Source organism: Tuber melanosporum (assembly GCF_000151645.1).
Source record: "Tuber melanosporum whole genome shotgun sequence assembly, scaffold_173, strain Mel28".
In the NCBI taxonomy this organism is placed as follows: Eukaryota; Fungi; Ascomycota; class Pezizomycetes; order Pezizales; family Tuberaceae; genus Tuber; species Tuber melanosporum.
Window position 1 is genome coordinate 61,411 of NW_003298834.1, and position 26,594 is coordinate 88,004.

The following is a 26,594-nucleotide window of genomic DNA, read 5'->3' on the forward strand; positions in this document are numbered from 1 at the left end:
TTAATCTACACAGTGATTTAGGAGATAGATTGCAATCACTCATACACACAACTTACTCACACACCACTCTTACACACGCGCTAACCAATGGACTCCAGCCCCCCGTAAGCAAGAAACCATCGCCCCAGCAGCAAACAGATGAAAAGAAACCACCTGCCCCCCCTTTCCAACCAATCTCGACGTTCCTGTCAATCAGATCCATAACTTGCCCTAAGAGCAGCTCTGCACCATTCCCCCTCCCTTTCCGCTACCTACCGCCCTTCCACTCCCTCCCCTCCCTTCCCACCCCTTCCCCAAAAAGCACCAAGCACACTCTCACACCCACCCCTACCCTCCAAATACCACACACACCACCCTTCTAACACCCACCTACCTCCCCTCCATCCACAACCACAGACACACAGACACACACCTCACCACCATCTCCCTTCCACCACCACCCTCCCCTCCGCATCAGCACGCATCATAACCCCAGTAGCCCACTTCGCGTCAACACCCACATACAATCTCTCCAGCGAACCAGTCAGTGCACTGCTTCCGCACCACCACAACCTTTCACCCCTCCCCACCCACCCTCCATACCCCGAACTGACAGCGGCCGTTGAGTTGCTTGCCTGCTCCTGCTTGCTTCTGCCGCTCCTCGCCGCCAAACCCAACCCACCACCCCCTCTAATACCCCCGACGCCGCCTATCGTTGGTGTGCCGTTGCCGCCATCAGTTGTGGTTGCTTTGTTTGTCTAAAATCGTCGTCGGTCGGCTGGTGTTAGATCGGTTGCTCGCCCATTTTTCGCGTCAAACTTTTCTCCAATCCGAGCTCAACACTCGTGCACCAGAGTTCGCCCCTCCCACTCGCCCCCCTCCCCCCCCCTACCCCTCTCTGCATGCCATCCGCGGCCTACCCAAGTATGTTTTCCCCGGCGGGTCAGTCGCCCATGCTGAATAACGGCGGGGTGCTCGATGGCTCTGGGACTATTGATCCAGCCACTTTAAACCCTACTACTGCATTCTCATCGCACCTCTCGTCGGCATCCCACATTCCTCCTTACTCGCCTCCGACGTCTAATGCGACCGAGTTTGATGATTCGAAACCTGGCGTTAGCGCACTGGCTAATAGTAGCCCTCGGGGTGTAAAACGGAGTCGATCACCTGCTGAGCCCTATCGGGATGGTGCTATTGCTGGAGATGATCTAGGTACAGGTACGCGAATAGCGTTTTTTTTTTTTTTTTTTTTTTACTTCATTATTCATCTGAGCGACACGAAAGAATAAAAAAGAATAATAAAAATGCGGTAATCCATGGATTACGCGACATGTTGTGCGCGGTCGCGACAGTGGCTCATCAAAATACGCATGAAAATATAAAGGGGGAAAAGCAAAAACTGACTTTTATTTGCCGCAACAGGAGCAGCGGGTGAACCGCCTCAACGAAGAAAGAGAGGAAGGCCACCAAAGAACAAGGGTCCTGGTGTCCCTCAGAGTCCAAATCTTGCGACCACCCCTCAACAGCAACACCAACAGCTTCCGCCACAGGCTGTCAGTACCCCTCAGTTACAGCAGATTCAACCTCCCGCTCAACAGCCAGGATCGCTACCTACTCCCCCTAAACCACCCCCCGCTAAACCAGTGGTAAAGGCGTTGCCGACCGTGCGTGACCACACCACTGACCAACTCACGCCAGAGGGCGATGAGTATGTGCCACGCGAGACTGATGATGAGGGCGACAAGAAAGTGCTCCCGACCGGGCACTTGTGCAATGGTAGGGAATACAAGTGCCGAACCTTCAATGTTCCAAACCGCGGAGACAAGCTCTTCATGTTGGCCACTGAATGTGCAAGGGTGCTTGGATACAGAGATTCGTACCTTCTTTTCAATAAGAATAGGTCACTTTATAAAATTATTGCTACGCAAGCCGAGAAGGATGATCTCATCCAGCAAGAACTCCTTCCGTATTCTTACCGCTCGCGACAGATTGCTATTGTTACTGCGAAGAGTATGTTCCGACAATTTGGTAGTAGGGTGATCGTGAATGGCCGGCGGGTGCGAGACGATTATTGGGAAACCAAAGCCAGAAAACAAGGTTTTACAGAGGAAGATCCGGCTGGTGAGAAGAGGCCTGGTGCGGCAAAGCAAAGAGCCGCACAAGCCAGTGAGCAAGCTGCCCAACAACAACAGCAGCAGCAGCAGCAACAGGCGGCCGCAGCTCAACAGCAGCAGCACCATGAACCAATCTACCCTCATGATGCTGTGCAACTTGACCAACAGCCACAACCTCAAATGGTCCAGCCGGGTCTTGGCGGGCCAGCCCCGGTTCCCCTCGCACCTTTGCCAATGATCCATCTTGCACCGGAAAGTCAGGATAGATTAAAAGAAATCTATTCGGTGCCTCGTCCCAAGCAAGAGATTACTGGACCCCCATACCAAGACCGTGCTGTCAGTGCCGCTCCCGCACAACTCATGGAGCAGGTGCATAGCACTGCAGATTTCAATAAAGTTCTTCGAAATAGTAGTGGTGTGAGGAAGGAGATGTACACCAATTACTTTAAGCCTAGATCTCCTCCAGTTAACAATCAGCCCGGCCAGCAGCAGCAGCCGATGCCAAGTCCCCAGCAGCAGCAGCAGCAGCAGCAGCAACAACAACAGCCCACGAACCCTCCGCTACCACATCCCTCTCAACATAATCCAATCCCACAGCACCCTCAACTCCATACGCCACACATGATGAACCCGCAGCAACTGTCAACCCTACACCACCAGCAACAGCAGCAGCAGGCCCAAGCTCAGGCCCAGCAGCAACAGGCTCAACAGCAGCAGCAGCAGGCCCAGCAGCACCAAATCATGCCCCAACAGTCTCCACGAACCACTCAGAGCATCAAACCGGAGCAGCTCCACAACCACCCAAGTGCTGCCTACATCACCCCCCAGTACTTCCAATCTCCCGGCCCGCAGCAGCAACCGGGGCACCCGCAGCATCACTCACAGCAGCACCACCCCCAGCCGCATCCTCAGTCGATCCCGGCAATGCATGTGCAGCACGGCGGACAGCCGCAGCCCCCGCTGTACTCCAACCCTACCCCCCAGCACTACTTGGGAAACCCGCCGCCACCGCAGAATTACCGTCCGCAGCCACCACAGCAACAGCAGGGTGGGCAGTGGTGGAATGCTACGGGTTAGATAAATGGCGTTTGCGCGATGAGTGCGTTTGCATGATTAGTATGGCCGTCATGGTGGTTCTCGTCGGCGGTGCTGTCATCGTTGTATTGACGGGACGAAATTGGGGTGATTGTGCGATTGGCACGAGGCTTCTTTCTCTTTCTTCTTGCTCTGGAACTTTTTTCTGCTTTTATTTGCTTCGGTTTGATTTGATTTGTGCTTTATGTTTTGTGTTTTGGTCGTATCTTGTTTTTTTTTGTAGGCCGCAAGATTGGGGAATACTGGAATCTGCTCTACTCCGCGTCATTCTTGTTCTAACTCTTTCTCCTTTTCTCCCTTTTGTTCCTTTACCCTGTTATCTTGAATAGCTCTTTTTTACTCTTTTTCCTTCTCGTTTTTACTTTTTCACTTTTACCTTAACCTTCTCTTCCCCCGCCCGGGTCTTCGCACAATCAACCAATTGGAGTCCCGTTTATTTCTTCCCCTTTTACTTCTACGTGAAGTTTGGCTACGCGCATTCCATTCCGTTCAATTCCTTTGATATATATCTTTCTTTCTTTTCCTCATTCGCTCATTCTATACGCTCCTTATACCAATTGCCTTCTTTTCTCCTGTTATCTCTGCGATTGGGATTTGTCACTTTACCTCTCTTCATTCGGTTCGTTAGGTCTCCATCTCCGTCTCCATCTAGTTGTAATCTGAGGATAATTGGCCCATCTCTTTTTTCCACTTTTACCTATTTATCTATCTATCCACTTGGCTATTATTTAGTTATGTCCCGTGCGTGCTCGATTGTGACTTGAACTACCGGTATGATACTTGAATTGCTTGGCTTGGCTTGGCCGGCTGGGTAGGGGAGGAATGGAAATCGGGTTTTCGTTCTGTTTTTTTTTCCAGGAGGGTTATTCTTTTTGTACCTTTTTTTTATTTATTCACCTACCCCTGTACTCCCGGTTTGGTGGGTTGGGCTCGGCTAGTTGTGATATCGTGAATTTCAAGAGCATAAAATCTTAGTTTTCCCGGACAAGTGGAGGCAGTGGAGTAGGAGTATCATAATTGTCAAGTAGGTATGATGTGATTATTGGGGGGGGGGGCATCATGTGATGTCACTCGAGTAGGTCATTTGTTCAGGGCTCCTTTTTTTTTTTGATACCGTAATATCTCGGTTGTTTTATATATATATATATATAATATTATGTAGGCCCTTTTTGTGTTTGTATTGATATCCTGTTTTTTTTTTTTTTTTTGCGTTTGATGGGGGAAAGGTCTATCATTTATCGTTTTAAAGTAGGTACTGTAGGTTGGTAGGTAGGTAGGTAGGTATTGGGTAGCAAGCAGTAAAGTCGTTTATTTGATAGGTAGAAGCTTGAATAAGACCGGAGGAAATGGGTTGTAGCATATGTCCAAAAGAAATATTATCATACGCGCCCGAGTGCCGGTCGGGGCACTTCTTCGTATCATACTCGAGTACCTCAGCCATCTTTATCCCAAGCGGTAGTTACTACAGTACAGTAAGTAACCCTACCCTACAGCCGTTCCAAGCACGCGCTCTCAACGCGCTGATACTACTTCCATCAGTGCCGGTGGTGACGAAATTGCAACATCGCCGACAGTTTTCTTCGGCGTGTGATTCCCGCCAATACCTAACCAATCTTCTAAGGACCCGATACGAGTAGACTTTTTAGGCCTCAGCAAGGCTAACATTTGCCTTTTCTCTTCCGTTCGCATTTCCTCGTCCCTAGGTTTCGGCGCGTGTCGGAATTCCGCCCTTCGGAACTGCATAACTACCCCTTCAGGATAAACTTGACCGTAAAACCACTCCCCATTGGAGTAGCTAATTAATCGGACGCGTTTATCGGCTTGTAGCTGAAAGGAATCATCTCTTGATAGCGCCGGCGGGTCGATTACTTCCAGAAAGATCGGGGCATCTGAGACCACCTTTCCAGCAAGAGAGACATGGGGACGATAAGGTGGCCAAATAGCATATGTCCCTCCCTAAACCTCTTAGTTAGAAAGGGCTAAAAGTGACGGACCATAAGACCCCTACCGATGGCTTCCGAATATTTCCTGGGCCTCCAGGTGGATCCCCGGATGTCAAGTTCGGGGAGGTGTTTAACACTTGTAAAAACCTCTCCATCGCCAGCGTAGGAGATCCAGGGGCAGTCGGTGGTGCCCGGGCCGGCGCCCGCAATGGCAGTGCTTTCGTAATCACACCTGCAGAGGCATCTCGTGGTTTGTCCACTGTCCCAGGAGCCACGAACGTACATGCACCATCTCCTGATCCCCCTCGGGCGGGTCCCGGGTCAACCCCAGATCTGAGCTTAGGGAAGTTCCTAAGACGATATCGTGCCCTGCCGAGTGCTCCGCGTGGCTTTAGATGTCTTTTTTTGCCTGGGGTTTTGATAAACGTTTGAGCGGCTGTAGCCGCCCTCGGGTTGCTGTCGTTTTTGGCCTCATCCTCATCCTCCGGCTCTGGTATAATATCAAGAGGTGTGGGTTTCGTGGATTTGATTTGTAGTTTGGGGGGGCTTGCAGGAGGCCCTGCCCTAGTAACTCTCTCAACTGAAGGCTTCGAATTGGATGCTTTCTTTAGCATACCGGTCTTCACGGTATGTGCCTTCGTCCCTGTTCCGTTCGAGATCAGAACCCCCTTCCCTCTGTTCCCCATATCGTTGAATTGATATGCACTCATCGGGATACTCCGCTCTGAGAATGCTGCTTCTGAGAGTATTCCAGACTCGGAACGGGCGACAGAAATCTGACCATTCGGGGTCGTCGGACGTGACGAAGGCCCAATCGTGGAGGGGACTTCCTGCCATCTTTGCAACGTGAAACTCTCGCAGGTAGCTACGGTTTGCATGTCGTGATCTTGGAGTCTCTCAATGACTTCCTCAAGTGCCCCTTGAACCCTTTCTAACTTCATATTTGAATGGCCGTTCTGAAGTCTAACCCATTCCGCCCCCATCAGTACATATTTGGGGTATAAAAACCTCTGTCGCGAGGGGAGCGAACTCACTCATTTCCAAGAGTTAATGCAACAAGCAAATTCCCCTTGTTCGAGTTCAAGTGTACCCGCAAATCAGCGATGTCCTTCTCGATGTAATGCCATTTAACTCGCTTCCAACCCTTCTTTAGTAACCCATCCCTCTCAGAAACGGTATGTTCGGTTATCAATTGGTTGAGCTGTATGAATATATCCAGGATAGCTCCCGAACTATCTTCAATATCCTGGTTCACTATTAACCCCTTTGTCTCCTTCCGGAAATTATCCATAATTTTGCAGAGGTTCTCGAGCTCCCGGGTAAGAAGCTTCACCTCCTCCGGTGCCGACTTGACTCCTTTCGCAAATCCGTGCAGGGCTACGAGAACTTTGGTCCCAACCGCCACAGTCCCGGCAATGCCTGAGACCACAGATAGAGGGTCCATGACTTTCCGCAGAGTATTGAAGAGCTTGGGGGAAGGGAGTGGGAGCCAACGGGTTTTAACAAAGGTCGCGGTTCGGACCGTCGTTATCCATCTTCTGCCACTTGTCAACGCCAGGAGTAATAAGCGGGGCTGATGCTATTACTGTAGCACATAGGCGGCAAGATGGCTGCTCTCGATGTGCGATTGGTGGTTGCCTGAAGCCAAAAGAATCATCTGGAAGTGCATGGGTTTCTGGCGAGTTACGCTAAGCGCGCTCCCCTGCTACTCCCCACATTCCTGCCCGGAGATCCAAATGTACTAGTACGAAAGGAGACTGTGAACAATTCTACTTGTAACGCGCGCTCACACGTCGGCTGGATTGTTTACGGGAGCTTATTTCGCGACCGGCGAGTGACTATCTGTGCGGAACTCGCCTCCGAGGAAGCCTTAACATAACTGGGGGTGTGCGGAGGAGGGTAGGTAGGATGAGACAGCCGTACTTGTATATACTCATGCAAACTAAACTCCAGACCTGCCAGCGCATCTTGCGCTTCTAAGGGCCAGCAGCACCTATCTAGCCTTTCAATACCCGAACACTTTCGCCCTAAAGTTACGTAGCTTAAATTCTGACAGATTATCTTCGTTGAAGCTCCAGTACCCGTACCCTCATGGCCAAAGCCGAATCGAAGGTAACGGTACCAAGGACAACTTGTAATTTGCCACTGCCCAAAGCTATCAGTATGGAAGATAAACGCTATCCTCCTCGCAAAGTGGGAAAGGCCAAGGAGACTACAGCCAATAAACAGGGAATAAGCGTTAGGGATTTGAGCTTGTCCCTCACAGCCTAGTTGAAGATGCTTATACCATGCAGGATCTCCTGCGGCCACCCTTACTTATTAGGAGCGTACGCACCCGCATTACTCAAGGAGGTGACGTGTAGAGGACCAGGAGAGGTGTGACCTCTCCCCACAGATAGTCCCCCGAGGACCGTATATATTAAGCACTGGTATCGCCAACTCTCCGCCAACCTCACTCACGGTTTGGCGGTTTTTTTAAGAAGACACTCCATCACCGTCTCCGCAATCCTGTCGGCCCTTTGCCCATGGATCAATTCCGCCCGGTTTGGATGGTTGGAAAGGAGGTGAGAAATAAAAACTCCCCCCCGGTACCGTTATCTATGCTTACATGAAGCTCAGGACCCAGGCTCAAGAGGTACGAAGCAATGGATAGGGAATTGGTGGTGACAGATATCATACTACAAATGGGGAAGTGGAGGAAGGAGAGTGTCTTGCCCCAAGTGCCTCCTCCATCCAACCCGCCAAGAGATAGAGGGAGAGAGAAAGACGAATCACTTGTGCCCTCTACCAGCACGACCGTCAGTGACCAAATACGAACTTCTTTTAGAAACCCTCCCCGTTCCAGAAAGCAACAAACCTCCTCTAAGTTATGATATGCATATGATATCGTTTCTACAAGGTATCATAAGCCCATAGCTCCGCCGGCACAAAAGCATCCCCTCCTCTAAAAACCCTCCGCGCCTACCCCGCAGTCTGCGGCCCCTTCCACCGCCGATTACATCCCGCCCCCACTCCCACCCCAGACAAACGGCGGCACCCAACCACCCCATCTCCCCCGCCAAAGCTTCTACTCACAGACCCTCACTCGCCCATCCCACCTCCAAACAAATTGAAGAAATGAACAACCCCAGCAGCACATACCCACACCCCCGGTAACCAACAAAAAGCCCCCATTCCAACACAAAGCACCCAAGCATCCGATGTCCGGCAGACAAAGGAAGAACCCTCCGAGTACAAATGACCCATCACATCGCAACCAACAAAACTCGCGTGGGAATGAACAATTTAATCGCCGGAAATGAAACACACACACACATGCACCACGGCGAATCCCGATTGACTGATTGGTGATGGTGGTGGTGGGGGGGGGGGAATCGACGATGGCGAGGGGTTGTTCTCACACAACCCCCCGATAATGTCAAATCAGTTACTGGGTATTACCGTTGGTGGTTTGTGGAGAATTTTCTTGAGGAAGGACGGTACAGTACGGTATTCTGACTGGATTGGCAGGGGCTAGGTTAGCGGTAAACACGGATGTTATCGTGGGGGATTATTTCTTTTTCTGTTCCTTTTCCTTGTTTCTTTCCCTTGCACTGTACGTGTACCTACGGTACTCGAGTCCTTGTACGCCCTACGTATGTACGGTGTGACAAGGTATTAAATCGTGGGGCACTGTACGGTACTTTTCACTGCTGTGTCACAAGCGTACCTCGCTCTTGTACTCGAGTATTGTACTCGTACAAACAAGTGTGTTTCCTAGAGGTTTCGGTTCAGCTTCTCTCTCTCTTTGTTGGAAGGGGCTATCACATTGATTTCTGTGTCTGTGCCAGCCAGCGAAGGGGGCGTGAACAAGGCTAAGCTAGAGCTAGAGCTAGTAGGATTAGCTGGACGGTACTCGAGTACAGTATTATGGAAATTTTTACACCTGAAGGGGTTCACTTTCTGTTCCGTACCATTTTATCAAATGACTGACTGACTGACTGACTCCCACTTTACGAAACATAAAGTCAAAAAGTGCAAAGCTGATAAGGATAAGATACAATACCACAAGAACTTGTATTGGGTGGGCATAACTCAGCTAATCTGGATCACCTCCTCTCACTTTTTACTAATTACTAGTGTAATGACTACGAGTAACTTAACTTAGGTATTGGTATTATTGATTGGTCCAAAGCCCATAATATAACCCTCGAGGTTTTTTTGGTGCATTTGATGCCTGAAAACACGTCATGAAAAAAAGGAGAAATGAAAGAAACTACAGGAGACAGACCGATGGCAAGTCTGGACTAAAGAAAAGAATATGGAATAAGTTGCGATATATGGTTATTTCGTGCGCCTTTTCTTCCACCTTTGCTTCTTGAAGAAAAACGAGGAATTGCAGAAAATCACAGAAAGGGTAGTAAGGGGCAGAATGTAGTCAACTAAAGTAGGTAGTAGGTAGGAACGGAATAGAGTCAAAGAAAGTATGACAAAACTGGAAACTAAAAAGGACTATGTAGACTATGGCAAGAAACTGAAAAAAAACTCCGCCGCCCAACCGAATAAAGAAAAGAGAAAAAACGAAAACCCACACAAGAGTAAAAAGGAAATAGTAGCAATACCAAATCAGACACTCAATAGTAAATCAAACCCAAAGACAGGAGGAGGAAAGTAACTACTAGAAAACCCCCTCCCCACTCCCATTCCTAGCAATAGCCAAATACCTTTCAAACGGGAATGCCTCCTCCTCCTTCCCACCACCGACTTCCGCAGTAGCAAAGGCATCAAACTCCTCCCCCCCACCACCACTAAATCCCACAAATCCGATCATGCCGCCAGTATCACCATTGTAAAACTCCTCCCTGCCCATCCTAGGCACGCTAGACGACTGCGACCGTGGGGCGGTGCAAATCCTGTACTGCGCCGTTTCGAAATTGGCCTCGGGGGTGATTCCAGTGGTGTTGTTGCCGGTACTGGTGCATTGCTGATTTGCTGGTGTAGCTGGCGGTGACATTTCCGCATCCGCTTCGTTATTGGTGGTGGTGGGAGGGGAAGATGAAGATGAACTAGCTGCGCTAGCGTCGGCGGGAGAAACCGGTGTCGGCGGGGCTTCCACTTTAAAAAGGGTTGCTAGGGAAAAGGCCTTTCCGGTTGTGGTGCCTGAGCCGGCGGTGCGCGGGCGAATGGTTGCCGTAGAGTCGACCTCCTCCATGTCCCAGTCCAGACCGTCCAAGAGTAGTCCATTGAAGGATTTAGCCTGTACGGCTGTGATGGGGGGTGAGCTTGGTGGGGAGAATCTAGAGAGCGTGGCGGTATTAGTAATTGTGGAGGAAGTCGATTTTATGCGGCGCATGGAGGTTGCTGGGAGGGAGAGGTTGGAGGAGGGGAGAGTTGAGGAGTGTGGTGGTGCGGTGGGTTGTGGGAGGAAGGAGTTTCGCAGGCTGGCAGTGCCGAGGGGCGTTGGAGTTGGTGCCTTGCGGCGGTTCGCGAGGGATTGTTGGTGGGATGGCTCTGCTTCGGGGGTGAGCTCATCTTCGGTTCTGGGGAGTTCGTTCTGGGCCTGTTCAGGGAGGTCTATAGAACTAAATGCGTCCAAGAATTCGCCGGGGCAGGAGTCACGGCGGATAAAGTCTCTCTCTGACACCTCTTCCCGCTGCTGCTGCTGGTCAAGGTTGTAGTAATGGTTATCACGGTGAGGCTGAGGCTGAGGTTGGGATCCCTGGCCATCCCCAGCCCTTGGAGACCGCAGAAAGCGTGTCGGTGGCATGGCGGGTAGGACAAAAGTCCTCTGTGTAGACGTAACGTCAATAGCCGCAGCAAATGCGGAAAAGTCTTCCTGTGGGTAATGATAATCAAAGTAACCCGCCGGTTCGGCCGGAGTATTACCCGATTGTGAATCGCCACCCTCATAGTGGTGATCAGAGTCTGGAGATATCTGATCATACTCGAACGGATCCTCCAACTGACCTGCTGGCGTCGGAGTGTATATCACCGAGGAAGCCGTGCTGGAGCCATAGTCCGAGAATCGGGATATCGGCCATGGACTCTCTGCCCCACCTAGAGTGAATGGATGCATATATCCCGGAAGCTGGGATTGTGGTTGAGATCGATTAGGAATCTCATGGGAATTCACCTGGAATCCCCCAACTGAATCTGCATGCGCTGCCGCGGCTGCAGCAACAGCGAGCGATCGTGCCAACGAAGCATAACTAGCTTCGGAAGGCGAAGAGTAGGGAGAGACGCCCTCCCCGTGTTTCTTGGCGAAACGAGTGGGCGTCGAAGGAATGTCCGCGAACGACTTTGCCCGACGCGGGGGCTTTGGAGCAATCATCATGCTGTCTACTGGAAATACTGTACCACTACTAGCGGTGGTGGTGGCGCCTGTTGGTAGCAAAGGACTCGAGGAAACGGGTGAAGAAGGCTCTGTTGCTCGCCGTCGGCCGGCCGATGCGAGTATCTGCCTTGTTTGCATTTCCTCCTGTCGCTTTTGTTGCTTCGCTTTGGCTCGTCTGTTCTGAAACCAATTCTATTCGATAAAAGAGAGAAAAAAGTTAGATACTTTCCGGTAAAAAAAAACCCCCCCCCCAAAAAAAAGACGAAGTACAAGTACAAGTACAAGGAAGGAGCAGCTGCGACGAAAAAGAGATATGGAGGTGATATTATAGGAGAGGCAAATTAAGGGAGTGGAAGGGTAACACAACGGGAGAAAATTCCGAAGTGATAGCCGGGTGGGCAGATTGTGTGTGATTGGGAAGTCCGAAGGTAGTTTTTTCTCTTTCACAAGGTACTCACCCCGACGCGTTGCACCGACAATCCAGTTTTGTCAGCCAAAACCCTGCGGATCTTAGTGTTGGGCTTGGGGGAGTCAGAAAACTGACGCTCGAGCAATTGAATCTGTTCGCGGGTGAGTCGGCTCCTCGATTCGACCATCATTAGAACTCCCCCATCCCCATCGGACGAAGCATTGCTCAAAACGCTACAATCCGAGCCTCTCCTGGATAACGACAATGGTGGTGGTGGCGGTGGCAGAGGGTGAGAATATTGAAAATTATTATTACAAGAACCACCGGGCATGGGAAACATGGATGTCAGGGAAACCGATGACGAAGAATTGGAAGGAAAACGGTTCGAGTCGTCGACTAGCTGTAGATGCGGATGGAACTGCAGTATGTGACTTAAGTGACGCTCGGGCTGTGAGTAGCCCGGGAACGAATGAGCGAGGGCGGAATCCATGTCGTACACCGTTGGGTGATTCCGGGATGTTGGAGACGAACGAATAATAGTGGACTGATTGAGGTCAAGTTAACAATGGGCTGTCCAATTGGAAGTGGAAGCTCCCAGGGCTTGAAAACTTGGGAGAAGGTGGGGATTGGCTGGTTGGATGGATTGACCAGGGGGAGGGAAAGAAGGGAAAGGGAAGAGATCACTTGCCTACACTCGTCGGTAATGCGAGTTGCAAGAATGCCCAACCAACCACTTATGACGCAACAAATACAATAAGCTCGATCACCGGGAAGGAAACGGGCAGTAATGTTATGCGGAAAAAGAAAAAAAAAATGAAATAAAGGACAGTGAGTGAGTGAATGAGGCCAGAGTGTGGGTTAGTGAGCGAATGCGCAATGCAATGCAAGATAAATTGACAGAGATATAAAGATTAATATGATGGGATATGTAAAGTGGTGAAAGTCAGTGCGAGGGGGAAGAGGGACAAGGTTGAATTATCATGGATATGCCCAGGTGCGGAAGAGGGTTATGTGCGCGCGCATCCAAGGGAAAGTGGCCGGGTAGCTACTTGCCAGTGTGCTTTTGCTTCTGATCCTGTTATGGAGGATGCCGGTGCAGCTGGGCAGGTTGGGGTATGTATGTGTGTATGAAAAAGAAGGGAACGGCAGCTGCACGACGGAGGCAATGATAAATGAACGAGGAACGCACAGAAACAGATAGATTTGGCGGTGGTGAAAAGAGAGAAAAGAGAGCGAGATTTTGAGAAGGTCGGGGTGAGGAGGGGCTGAAGAGATCTTTAAGGGAATGGGAAGGGAAGAACAGAAATCCGATTACCATACCACATGGTATGTATGGTAACGATGTGACCTAGTTGCAAGTACCTATACCTCCCTCCCGGGCCAGACAATAATAATAATAATAATAAAATCAATCACTGAAGTGGGGGGAAAACGCCGAAGGAGGGACCGCAGAAGAATTGGAAGAAGAAAAGCCCCCCCAGCGCAGTCCAGCATTGTTCTCGAGTACTGGTGCCGGTACTGTACTCGTACAGTCCGGTCCAGCCCGTCAGGCACCACCATTTATGATTCATATCCCCCTAGCATCCCTTCGTGCCCATCGTGGTCTCACACCCTCCCCCCCTCGGACCAAGTCCATACCGTGCTCATAATCATCATCAATGATCACCCCCTCCTCTCCCCTCATCACTCATCCCTCTCACACCCACCCACAAAAACGGGGAAAAGAAATGGGAAGGAAAGGAAGGAAGAAAAAAACCGCAATACCGTTGCTCCGAAAAAGAAACTACGGTATCAAATCCTCAGGAACCGATATGATACTTTGCCACCATACCGGTATGGTGCAAGAAGAGTACGAGTATGATACAGCGCAAGATAAGACAAGACAAACGTGCTGAACGGAAGAGAGGAAAAGGATACAAACATGGGGATCCGAAAAATGAAATATAACATTGACCTGATTGATGGTGCGAGAGTGGTGATCCCGCTCATCCCTACGCTACCGGCATGGTATGCCATCCATCCAAGTGGAGCTTCAACAAAGTGTTTCAAGTTATTATCTTATTTAAGGTAGAGTAGGAGTGGATTATGTTAGGTCTTTTGGTATCGTAATTTATGCAGCTTCAGCGATGGAACGAGAGACGCTGATTGGGGGGGGGACCCATTCTTTGGGATCAACGTATCGTGCTGCTGTATGGGGGTAGTTGTCATACGGTGGTGGACCGCCCCAGCTGTGATGGATAGAAGCTGATATGATAGCTATGATAGCATAAGGTTGTGTGTGTGAGTGCGTCGTTTCGTTTCACAAGAGACCACATGGCTCCCAGTTTGTTATCACAGCATTATTAATACTATTATTATAGCGAGGAAACAAAAGGAAATGAGTACGGTATTCTTGAGCAAGCAAATGTACAGAAATACTGGATCTCATGGAAAATTTATTATGAGTTTGGGGTCGAATCATCCCCACCATTTTAATCAGACAGATACCCACGAGGGTTAGCGCAAGCACAAGCATCAAAGTACCGGTACTGTACAGTACATCACCGCAGCACAGCATTACAAGTACAGTACAAACAAGCACCGGAGCGAACAGCCCCCTACACCCCATACCCACCATTATTATCCCAATATCACCCAATAAACCAGACCCCGACCCAGAGCTCGCCATCTTGCCCGCGTGACCCGTTTCACAGAGATAGCGGTACCGCATATGTAATCGAGTGTCGGCACATAGCACCGATGGGGGCGGATTAAGCACCCCCTCCATGCCGCTATTCCACTCGTACTCGTACCGTGCTGTCCCGTCTATAAGGACGGTACGCTCAAGTCCAGAAAAGTTCTCTTAACCTTCGATGTATCGCAGGAAGCCTTGGCAGCCTTCCACTGGAGGATCGCAGAAGCAATCTGCTTGGGAAACAGATGTGAATGCCCCTGATGGGATTTGCCGTTACCAGCCTAAAAAGAAACTCCCTCGAAAAAGAGTGGTCCTTGTCTTGCTATCTTAGGGCCTGAGTTGATGGGAACCTGCCCATAAGCGCTGCGTACGCTGCCTACATTTTTGGGGGCATGGTGATACTAAGGCCCACCTGACCGCTGACGGCTCCGTATTTGGCTTCCTGTGTTGTGTTGCGCCAGAAACTCCGGCAGCAGGTACAATACAGTACAGTACAAGGATTTTCTTTGTGCTGTACTCGAGTAAGAGGTTTTGTACCCCATACTAAGAAGTGGGATGGATGGAAAAGAGAGAGAGAGTTGGATAAGTACGAGTACTCGTACAATGAAGCAGCAGGGTTATGTGCGGGGATACCGTGAAATCCCGCAACAAGACCCCCATTGTACCAGTACTCGTACCCCTGGGGATTCAGAACGTTTCTCGCAATTACTCGAGTACGCTGATCGCCCGTGGCCTTTTCCCCGCTCCGCCGTATCACGATGCCAATATCCTCTTCCTATTCACTCCTTGGTCACGGTCTCAGTGCGGATACAAATCTCGTTTCCTTCTCTCCTCGAGAAACAAAGAGGTCAGGGAAGCTGAAGGGGAAAGCGATGTGATACGACATGATGCACCACGGTAATTCAGACAGCCCGCATACGCCGGGCGCACAGGCCCCTAAGCGAGTCCAGGAACGGATGTCCGTGATGAAGCTGTGCCTTTTTTTTGCGATAGGGGGGGAGGGGAGGCAAAAGCGAATGTGGAATGGTGGGTGGGGAGGATCGTGGCTGGGGGCGCAGGGGTTGGTGGGTGAGGAGAGATAAGGGTGGGAGTGTGGCGGGTTGTGAGAAAGCACAGCACTCGAGCACCGGTATGATACCGGCATCCCTTTGTTTCCCGATTTCGTCCACTTTTCGCTCAAGGGGCGCAGGTTTTGGCACGAAAAAATTTAACGGTGAATAGCAAAGGCCACTTCATAAATATTGGCTGGCTCGGCCAATAATAGTTCGTTGGGGAGGAGGATCTGCCGCGCCGGTAGGGGCATCTTTAGCCTGTTTTGCCACTCATTCTTTGCGTCGCACGGGCCAGCAACGCTGTTGAGTTAGTTCGAGTGCCCGAGAAACGAATGAAGGGATCCCTTCGTTTGATCCCGGATTCCACAGCTTTCAAGTGTGCAAGCTGTTACGAAAGAGGGATCGCGGATCGGCGATCGTGGGAGAGAAAAGAGTGACATGAGTGACTGGCTGAAGGAGAAAGGGGGGGTTTGAGGTTTTTGTGACCTCGGAGGAGTCTGGTGGAGAACTTGTCATAAGAACATTCCCATCTCCGGCGTGACGCCCTAAATAGCACAAGGCCGCGGAGCCAAGGGAGTGAGGGGAATTTATACTAAACTGTGATTAAGGTATCGCACTAATATTCTATAATAATACGGCATACCGGTACCGACACAAGTGTACGAGTACTTTGAAGGCGCAGTAATGTAATCTCCTGGACTTGTTCACAGATTTTGAGGGGAAACTTTCAAAGGCCGAGGGGGCGGGTGTCTGGCGCGCCCTGCGCCACTGCGGCCCTCTAAAGCCAGGAAAGATTGTTTTTGTCCAAAAGCTCTCTCTCATGCAAGTAGATCCCCTTCCTCAGCGGCCCCCAATAGAACAATGCCATCGACACAGGACTTGGTAAGGAGGCTAGGAGTGAGTGGTTGTCAAGTTAATTCGCTAATTTAGTCCTATCATAAACTATGATAAGATCTTTCGACTCTGGGCCAGTCGGAATGCGCTATAGCTTGGCACTCACTTGTAGGGTACGAGTACAATATCATAGCTTGGCTGGCTGATGTCTCATGTTGACACTGTATCATAAGTTATTACCATACCCGACCTGCGAAGTGCATTCGGGAGGAAGGGTTAGTCATGCGCACTCCTATTTTTCGGGCTTGACAAAGCTTTTCCTGTTTTTCTTGGCACGGGTAACCACGCCGCTATGAACAGCATATTATGATACCAGTTTCTTTCAGTATGATAAGAACAGGTGGGCACTGGGTTAGATACAAGTACTAGTACAGTATCTCCACTCTGACAAAGCGCTAGCTTGAGAGGGAAATGGCGGGCTGCCAAATGAGGTACGATATCGTGCGACCTGTCAAATCTCGCTACGAGTAGTGGTGCGGGGCTGTGCTTAACCTATTCTACAAGGCCTAATCACGGATATTGTGAGGGCCTGGTGGATTTCACGAGATTGCGAGCGTGGCCGACTTTTGTGGCTCACTAATCATGATCATGATTTATCACTCGAGTTTCCTAATTTGTGCTTGGTTTCACGTACCGTAAGAACTGAAATAATTGGGCATCGCGCTAAGGGGTTAAAATAAGGTGAGGCATGGACAGATCGGTGAAATACGAGTGACTCAACACATGAGACAAGTACACGGGCCCATGATTTTGACTTCAACTCATCAAAACATGAGAATGAGTTGAATGGAAAAAACAGAAAAAAAACAAAAAATAGATTGAAAGTATAGATAAATAGATGTAAAATAGTAATAAATGAATAGACACTGCACTTCAATTCAAAATTGGTGAAGTGAGAAAATAGCAACATCAAAGTGGCAAAAAACAGAAGAAACTCGAAACCAAACTCCGATACAAAATGCCTCCAAAGTGCGCCGGAAGAACTAAGATATAGCCAGTCTTAGAACCCCTTCCCGCAGATAGATTCTATGCGGGAGTAAAAAAGAAGTCAGGCTCAATAAGAAAGAAGCTTGCAGAGAGGTTGCGGGCTCCACCAAAGCGTGTCGACAATCCCTATCGATTATACACCGTTAGCTACAAACTTCGTGTGTTATCATATTGGAGAACACCATCCATACCTATAAGCCCAACCCAGCTTCGGAAGCCAACCCATTCAGAGGTTGCCAAACAGTTCAAGATCCCAGGCACAAATCTTTACCAGTGGAAGAAGGAGGAGAAGAAGGTGAAGTATAAAGACCTGACAAGAAGTCAGTATAGAGTAACTGGAGGGGGAAGAAAAAGAAAATGGATGTTGATGGAGAGAGAGTTGTACGATCAGTTTCGGGTTCGGAGAGTGGAGGGAGGCTTCATTAGAAGAGGATGGTTTCGCCGTATCAGGAAAGAGATTTTTCAATCAACATATCTGGGGGAACCACTTACCAACTTTCGATTCTCAAATGGCTGGTTTCGTGGATTTCTTCGGTGGCATCGCATATCCCTAAGAGTAGTGACAAATAAGTCCAGTCAGCTTCCCACCAATTTCACCGAAGCAATCCTAAGTTGGATGTAGTTCAACAGACGAAATTCCCAGCTGCGACCAGATGATCGTCGAGGATTGGGAGACATACCTGCAGATGTTAGCCACTTTCGCTTAGCCAACATCTGTAATATGGATCAGACACCACTACCCTTCGAGTATCTCGAAGGGCAGACATATAACAGTATTGGTGAATGAACTATATGGGTGCATGGAAGTCAGTCAGGCTGGGATAAGCATCAGGGAACGATACAACTTACGGTATTTTCTGATGGTGTTCCATGAGTAAAACCCTTGATATTTTTCTGATGCCAAGGTATAGGCCCCAGTATCATGAAGGAAAAGCAGCAGTACGATCCCCGTGTCGTAGTCAAGTTCAATCCGAAGGCATATGCCAACGAAAAGAACCTTCTTGAGTGGCTGGAAGAGCAGCTGGTACCCGTTCTCGAGAATCAGCCAACGCTATTAGTTCTCGACCTCTTTGGAGCGCATAAAACTCAGGAGGTACTAGATACCTTTCTGGCCAATAATAGTACTGTTAGCCTAATTCCTGGTGGCTGTACCACATTAGTACAGCCATTAGATGTTAGTATAAACCGTCCCTTTAAAGATATATTAAAGGTAGGAAATAACTTACCACTTATCCCAGGGAATTGTTATGAACATAAAAAGAACTAAAAACTAGAAACTAATAGTTAATTTGTCAATAGGAAGTACTAGAAGAGAAGTTAGATAAGATTGAATCAGAAGAGGAAGCAATTCTTGCTTCTGGAGGCCAACTAACAGGCAGCATGGTTGGAAGAAGAAGGATTCTGACCACATGGGCAGTAGGTGAAGCTTGGGAGATCTTTACCCGAGAGCGGGTTGAGGTTATTAAAAAATCCTTTCGTGTACTTGGGTTAGCTTTGCTAATTGATGGCACACATGACCAAGAAATTAGTATCAAGGGGTTAGATAGTACTTACCTTCAAGAGGGCATAAAGGAGTTGGGAAGACAGGAAAGTATACCGCTAGGAACTGAGTTTGATGATAATTCTGTAGAGTTAGCTGAGGTTGACGATGATGAGGAAGGTGTATACTATGAAGAATTATATTAGCATAATCTGAAACTCATATTGTGCCAGAATCTTGGCATGACTAACTTTATTTTCACCTCTTAGCGTGATGCCCAATTATTTCGGTTCTTACAGTACCATAAAAACTGAAATAGAAGAGAAATGTGCTAAGCGGTTGAAATAAGCTTAGCCAGTAAAAAAATAGGCAATGTCGCAATCAGTGAGGTTATGACTGGTTTGAGACATCTGCTTTGACCTTTAATTCCAACCTCATGTCAATGTGTTTAGAGTCACAATATCATTACTGGCAGTATAATAGACAATTAATCAACATCATAGGAGTCATTGAGAATGTAAATAAATATAAATGAAGTAGATACTGTACTACTCTTACATGAAAATTAAATACAAGTGCAATACTTCCAATAGTGATAACTCAAACAACATAATCGATTACCTCTCAAATATCATTACACTAAATGTAACCGGTACGGGTACTCGTTTATTGGTTTTGTTTTATGTTTTGTTTTAAGTATCGCTTTGATACTTGAATTTGTTTTATGTTTTGTTTTAAGTATCGCTTTGATACTTGGTTTGTTTTAAGTATCGTTTGATACTTGGATTTGTTTTATGTTTTGTTTTAAGTATCGCTTTGATACTTAAGGAGTTTTACTAAAATGTATCGATTGATACCTTTGATTAGTTTCGTTCATGCTAGATATGAACAGATTTGTGTATTTAAAGACCGCCTGTTTCTACGATAGAAAAGGCAGACTTCGACAGACAGTATTTCAATATACTTGGTTGAACGGTTACTTCTTTATTCCTCAGTACACTCTCAAAGCCTCCTTTAGTTCTCAGCTCTCGCCTACTCTCCGGAAGAGCAGGCCACCTGCCAACTATCGTATCCTTTACTGATAACGTGATTAGCACCTTGCGAACACGTTACACTAAAGGGCCTGACGAAGTAAGCAAAGCAAGGGCAGTACGCGCTCCAAGGTTTCTGTTGTCCTCACAGAGCTTGCACCCGGTAAGTTCTATGCCCTGCTAAAACAGAAGTCAGGACCAAAGCGAAAACTGTTGAGAGTAAGATCCCAAACAGCTCCACAAATGGTACAGCATCCTCGAAAGTCCTATACGATCCACTATAAGTTGTGAGTACTATCTTGGCTACAGATAGCCTCGATCCCCTCTGGACCAACCATATTCTGACAGCCCACATTGAAGGAAGTGGCGGTAAGATTTAAGATTCCACTCGGGAATATTGGGCGATGGCAGAAGGAGGAACTAGCTGGGAATTTCCTAGAGGCGTCAGCAACGGCTCATAGATTGGGAGGAGGAGGAAGAAGAAGGAAATGGGTGGATATAGAGAGAAGGTTATATGATGCCTTTCGATAGCGCTGAGCAGAGGGAAAGGTCGTACGCCATAGTTGATTTCACCAAAATGCAAAGTGACTCTTTGCCAAAACCTATTCAGAAACTATAGTCAGCCAATTCTGCTTTTTAAATGGATGGTTTCGGGGTTTCTTATCTTGACATAGGATAACTCTTCGTACAATAACCAATAAGGCTAGCCAGTTGCTGGTAGACTATATTGAAGCATTAGTAAATTGGATGAAATTCAATTGAAGAAACTTACAACTATGACCAAAAAAACCCTGCTGACCTTCCCGATACCCTAGCAGAGATTGGTCGTTACAGATTGAGCAACATCTGTAACATAGACCAAACTCCACTGCCTTTCAAGTATCTCAGTGGCCGGACCTATAATCAGCAGGGTGAAAAAACGATATGGGTACAGGGCAGTCAGCAGTCTGGTTGGGACAAGCGACAGGCAACGATTCAACTTACAGTTTTTGCTGATGCTGTACCCTGTGTCAAGCTTCTGATATTTTTCCGCGGGCAGGGGGTAGGCAACACTGTCATGGCTGAAAAAGCCCTCTATGACCCTCGGATTATTGTCAAGTTCAACCCGAAGGCATATGCCAATTCAACTAATATTGTTGAATGGCTTGACAAGTATGTCATACACGTGCTGGGTGGATGGCCAACTCTTATGGCACTTGACATGTTTGGTAGTCACAAAACTGATGAGGTTTTGGACACCGTCCAAGCCTATAATATCACACTTGGTATGATACCTGGGGGCTGTACCAGCATGGCTCAGCCCCTCAATATATCGATTAACCGGCCCTTTAAGGATATTCTGAAGGTTAGTATCATCAAAGTCAATCACTAAAATTCAGGGAGGAGAATACTTATTGATCCAGTTACTAACTAAATCTCAAACGAGGAAATCCTCGAAGAAAATGGTTGATGAGGTAGAAATGGAGGAGGAGCAGATACTGTTGGAGGGAGGTCAGCTATCGGGGAGCATGGTAGGACGGCAGAGGGTTCTCTGCACCTGGGTGGTCGGTGAAGCCTGGGAAAGGTTCACGATGAACTATTCCCATGTAGTTGAAAGAGCTTTCACTACTGTAGGTCTCTTACTTCCTATTGACAGAAGTAGAGATTCTGAAATTTCCATCAAAGGTCTTTTGACTTCCTTGTTCATGGAGGGGTCAAAGTACTGGGCAGATGGGGTAATGGTGGCTGAGTGGGTTGTTGAGGAAGATAGTAAGGAGGATGGAGAAGGAGACAATTCAACAGAATTGAATATTACGGATGATGAGCTAGATGGAGAATATGTCCTTGGTAAAACTGATTGAAAAATCAGAATGTATTTTTAAATTCTATATGTCTCATATTTCATAATTTATACTGATGTGACCATCCTAGCTTCTTGGCATAACTCACATTAATACAACCTCAAAGCACATTTCTCTTCTATTTCGGTCTTTACGGTATCGTAAATGCCCTAGCAATTTTGGTAATAGTGCCCTTCATTCACTATGGCAACCGTAGGGTATTGTACAAGTACACGTACTGTACAAGTACTTCGTGTCTCTGAGCTATGATAGTTATTCGCACAACTGTAGAGAGAGCAGTGAACATCACGGACCTTGATAGCAACATTTTCCGGCAATGACTATCAACAAGTATTATATCCCACCTGATCACCTCAGTAATGCCAATAAAACCATATTATGCATATAGAGCCCTAATACAACTACAACAGGGTTTGATTTCCTTCATTTCTGGCGAACTCAGCCGCCAGAACGGGATGCGTCCAATCCTCTGCAAAGAGTCGTTGTCATCATATATACGATATGGTCACTATTGGAGGATACTAGATGGTACAGTATCAGGACCGGAGGTGGGCGGTGGCAACTGGAATCCCGTGCTTTTTGCAAGGGTTTATTTTTTCCAGGATGGGGGGATAAGGTAGTGGAAATAGCATTTGGAGTGCACCTTGTAGTGGGAAGAAATGTGCAAGAAGTAGACTTAGCGGAGATGAGAATAGGCCGGAAGGGGAGGAAGGGGAAGAGAGAAAAGAGTCACAGTGGGACAAAGTATTTACCGTAAAAACCCTCATAATCCACTATCTCCGTGGCAGGAGTTAATCACCATTGCAGGGCTAAGTGAGCATTGCCAAGAAGGCGAGTGATATCTGATGATGGGGAAATGAGAAATACTGCACAGACTCTATCAAAATACAAATCTGTAAGTATCGTTGTCTTGATTCAAAATTCCGTGTTCGAGAGCATTCTGGAAGTATCGGGAGAGTATAATAGAAACTTCCATAGTGTCTATCGAAGGATGGGGTAGCTTCTGGAAGGAAAAACGTTAGAATAGCAAAAGTAAATAGAATACGAAGGAAGAAAAGACTAGTACCAGTAGTAGTAAGTAAGCAATATATAGAAGTAAACATAAGAGTAGCTAAGGAGTGAAAGAGAAAAAGTAAGGTGGCAAGGCAGAACCAATCCAAGAGAGTAATATGCGAGAAATCCAGGTCGAGAGAAGAAAACACCGGCGAGAACCTACTATGAAGAAGATTACGGAGCGAGAGCTGACGGAACATGACCTGAGGCCAATTATCTTCCCCGAGCGAACCTATAGCCAGAAGCAGAAGCTACGTGTACTATCATTTCTCAAGTACTATCGGATCGCCCTCGAGAGCTGGCCAGGGGAATACTGACGCCCAATACAAGTTGAAGCTTCTGTACTATTCCAAATTTCCCAACGAACAATTAGTGACTGGGTTAGAAGTAGAGAAAGCATAGAGGAGGGGGGAATTAGGTCTACTGTAAAGAGGAGGGAAGAATTGAGATGCTCAATTAGGATTCTTTGGCCGGAATTGGAATCTCAACTCTATAGAGACTTCTTGAAGCGTAGAGAAGCAGGGAGAACTGTCTGGCAAGGATGGTTCAGAGTTCAATCCCAGTTTCTATTCCGATCCCTTTATCCTAATATTAGTCCAACAATCTTTCTGTTCAGTCCAGAATGGTTTCAAGTGTTTCTAGCACACAATAGAATTAGTCTTCGTAGTATTACGAAAACAGCTCAAAAGTTGCCAGCTGATTACTATTCCCTGGTAATCAACCGGCTTCGCTTTAATTGAAGAAATTCACAACCCCGTTCTTCAAATTTCTGGGAAGTTAGTATCGAATATCCGGTGAGCAGATATGAGCTGTCGAACATCTGCAACCTGGATGAAACCCTAATTCCGTTCGAGTATTTGTCCGGCAAGACCTACGATACTCTCGGTAATAAAACGGTACGGGTAAAAGAATCGTGGTTCAGGTGGGACAAGCGGCAAGCAAGTCTCGTTCTTTGTATATTTGCCGATGGTATTAATCGAGTGCCTCCAATGATAATTTTTTGTGGGACTGTAACGATCCCTCTCTGGATAGTTAGTGCTTGGCGATGGGGAACGATACTTCTCTTTCTGTCTTCTTCTTCTTTTGTCTTACTATAGCTCTAGGCCTCTGCCTACATTACCGATAATACAAGATCCTTGTCTTCTACCGAGAACGCCTATCGTAAGCTTTCTCTAACTCTTCTTCATAAAGCGCCTTCCTTGGCGTAACGATAACGTTGCAATAAGGATAAAAATCATAAAGGTGTTTTATATTCGTTAAAGTAATAAGTAGGAAAAGTACTTAGAACAAAGCGTGAAGAACCTATCTTCCTCGGCCGCAGCGGCCTCCTTATATAGTGTTCTTCCCGCCTTTAGTCATGTGACTTAAAGTGGTCACATGTGCGAAACTAAATCATAACAAACTAATCATGTGACCAAAGTGATCACATGCTCAAAACCCATGACCTCATAGCGAGGTCATGTACAAAACTCATAAACCAATCATAACGCAATAAACAAGTCATATGACTGGACTGAGTCATATGCGCGAAACCCATGACCTCATAATGAGGTCATGTGCAAAACATAAATCATATGCGCAAGGCTTACCCGCAAGGCATACTCGCAAGGCATACTTGTTAGGCGCATGTCCCATGACTCATACTTGAGCCATGTGCGAAAGCATCACAAATCCCACACATAACAAATCATATAATCCTAATGGGTCATATGTGTGAAACAATAACGTACCTGTGACTCATAACTATGCATCACGTGAAAGCCCTTTTCTCACTAAGCCACATTCGTGACAGGGACAGGTCAGCGATTGGGGGCAGAGAAGTGCAAGCATCATCCGGATGTTCTGGTTGAGTATAATCCTACAGGCTACATGAACGATAGTTTATTCGAAAACTATATTACAAAACATATTCTTCTGGTACTCGGTCGCCTTCCCACTCTCTTCGCCCTCAATCTCATGGGTTCTCATAAGACCCCCCCTCCATTCTTGAACTCCTTCGCAAGAACGACATTACTCCCTCTCTAATTCCTGGCGGTTGCACTGGCCTACTCCAACCTTTGGATGTGTCAGTAAATAAGCCTTTGAAAGAGATGGTTCGGCATCTCACTGATTGGAAGATCTTTGAGTCAGAATCATTGGAGGCATTCAAGAAGTGGAATGTTGGAGACCGGCGGATAATGACTACCTTCTGTATTGGTGAAGCTTATTATAAGTTTCATCAGGAGAAAGCAGAGATTATCCACCGTGTCTTTCAGAAGGTTGGGCTTGCACTACCTATCAATGGTAGTGCAGACCATGAGCTCGACATTAAAGGCTTCACTGGACTTGAAATTGGGGATTGGAGGAAGGATATTAATACACACGATGATCAGTGTGAGATTAGTGAGGCGGATGATAATAATATAGAATTTGTAAATAGTTTTGAATAACCTGTTTCATCTCTCTATCGTGTCGTTAAAGAATACTAATTTTGGAATCACGCCCGATCACCCGCCCTCTTGGCAATGCTCACTTAGGCCTGCTATGGAGATTAACCCCTGCTACGGAGATAGTGGATTATGAGGGTTTTTACGGTAGTTCAGAAAATGCATCTTAGTCATTTACCCTACTGCCTGATGCCTGCTTGCTAACGGAGCTTTATAGTTGGGGGTGTGGTCAATTCAATGGCGCTTGTCAGAGAACTCGGATGTTGGTCCGCTGAGGGGGATGGTGAAAGAAATAGTGGGAGCTGCTGGTGAGGAGAGCTTGGAGGCGAGGCGGGTGAGCTGCGGGAGCTAGGGAGAGAAGGAATGAAAGCCGGCTCTGAGTGGAATGAGGCGCGCGGACATTGCATTGCAGTACTGTAATTTTTTATTTTCAAACTTCTTTCTTCGCACTTTTCTCTCCTCCGTGCTTGTGGTGGTATGATCTAGAATGAGATAACTTGTGATATTCCTGCTTCTAAGAGTTCACCAAGATTTACCTTTCCCCATTTATAGTAGCGAGTGAGGGCTAGTTATTTTCCGCTGAAGAAGCACCGGTATTCCCTACCGTATGGTATTATAGTAGTCTGTGCCCACATTTCGCAGCTTTTTTAGCGCTCTCGATGACTTGAGTTAATCTCAGATACTTACAATGTCGGAGGTAGTATCATACGGTACTCGGGTAAGTTATGGCGGGGGCGTTGTTGCTGTGACCTGACGGGTATGTAATAGTAGAATTATTCCAAATCTCGGAACGTCGTAGGGGCCAAATAGCGACAAATACTCCCCCCTATCATCAGTAATCACTCACCCTCTCTTCTCCACCATCCCATCCCATTCCAACCCAGCCCCAAAACGCCACACACGACACACATACACACCCCTACCAAATACCAAACAAACCCGAAACCGAAAAAAAAGGAATTATGATAATATCAAAACTTGATACAAATCAAAAAAAAAAAAAAAAAAAAAAAATCACCATCACACGTAAGATTATTACCGGTATACGATCGCTAACTTACCATAAATCACCCTTAAACTACGCCGAGCTCATCGCAGCAAACTCAATACCCGGTACTGCACTCGTGCTTGTAAGTATCCTGCTTGTAAGTTCAGCTTATCCGGCCGAGACAAAGAAAGACGGTGTGTGCAAGCGGGCTCTACTCCAAAACGGGACCCGTTTGACCCTCTTCTTATTCTCCTACTATAAAGGATGATGAGGATGATGAGGATGATGAGGATGATGGGTCAAGCGAGTTGCTTG

General features: G+C 47.5%; 4 protein-coding genes, besides 1 other annotated feature; 1 reads left to right on the top strand and 3 right to left on the bottom strand.

Moving 5' to 3' along the window:
* Window positions 1–203: 203 nt before the first annotated feature.
* GSTUM_00003472001 (uncharacterized protein) lies at window positions 204–3,919 on the top strand. XM_002837105.2 has 2 exons: window positions 204–1,197; window positions 1,402–3,919. The coding sequence occupies exons 1-2, from the start codon at window positions 882–884 to the stop codon at window positions 3,168–3,170; spliced, it is 2,085 nt and encodes a 694-aa protein (XP_002837151.1). The 5' UTR covers window positions 204–881; the 3' UTR covers window positions 3,171–3,919.
* A 390-nt stretch (window positions 3,920–4,309) lies between these two features.
* Window positions 4,310–6,632, bottom strand: GSTUM_00003473001 (uncharacterized protein). XM_002837106.2 has 3 exons: window positions 6,166–6,632; window positions 5,197–6,094; window positions 4,310–5,144 (listed from the first exon to the last, which is right to left on the bottom strand). The coding sequence occupies exons 1-3, from the start codon at window positions 6,573–6,575 to the stop codon at window positions 4,701–4,703; spliced, it is 1,752 nt and encodes a 583-aa protein (XP_002837152.1). The 5' UTR covers window positions 6,576–6,632; the 3' UTR covers window positions 4,310–4,700.
* Window positions 6,633–9,287: 2,655 nt separating this feature from the next.
* Window positions 9,288–9,362: a sequence feature (Short protein (GSTUM_00003474001, CAZ81344.1) was converted to a misc_feature.).
* A 56-nt stretch (window positions 9,363–9,418) lies between these two features.
* GSTUM_00003475001 (uncharacterized protein) lies at window positions 9,419–12,354 on the bottom strand. XM_002837108.2 has 2 exons: window positions 11,903–12,354; window positions 9,419–11,636 (listed from the first exon to the last, which is right to left on the bottom strand). The coding sequence occupies exons 1-2, from the start codon at window positions 12,038–12,040 to the stop codon at window positions 9,789–9,791; spliced, it is 1,986 nt and encodes a 661-aa protein (XP_002837154.1). The 5' UTR covers window positions 12,041–12,354; the 3' UTR covers window positions 9,419–9,788.
* Window positions 12,355–14,270: 1,916 nt separating this feature from the next.
* Window positions 14,271–16,098, bottom strand: GSTUM_00003476001 (uncharacterized protein). XM_052355739.1 has 1 exon: window positions 14,271–16,098. The coding sequence occupies exon 1, from the start codon at window positions 15,669–15,671 to the stop codon at window positions 15,318–15,320; it is 354 nt and encodes a 117-aa protein (XP_052211709.1). The 5' UTR covers window positions 15,672–16,098; the 3' UTR covers window positions 14,271–15,317.
* Window positions 16,099–26,594: the final 10,496 nt, after the last annotated feature.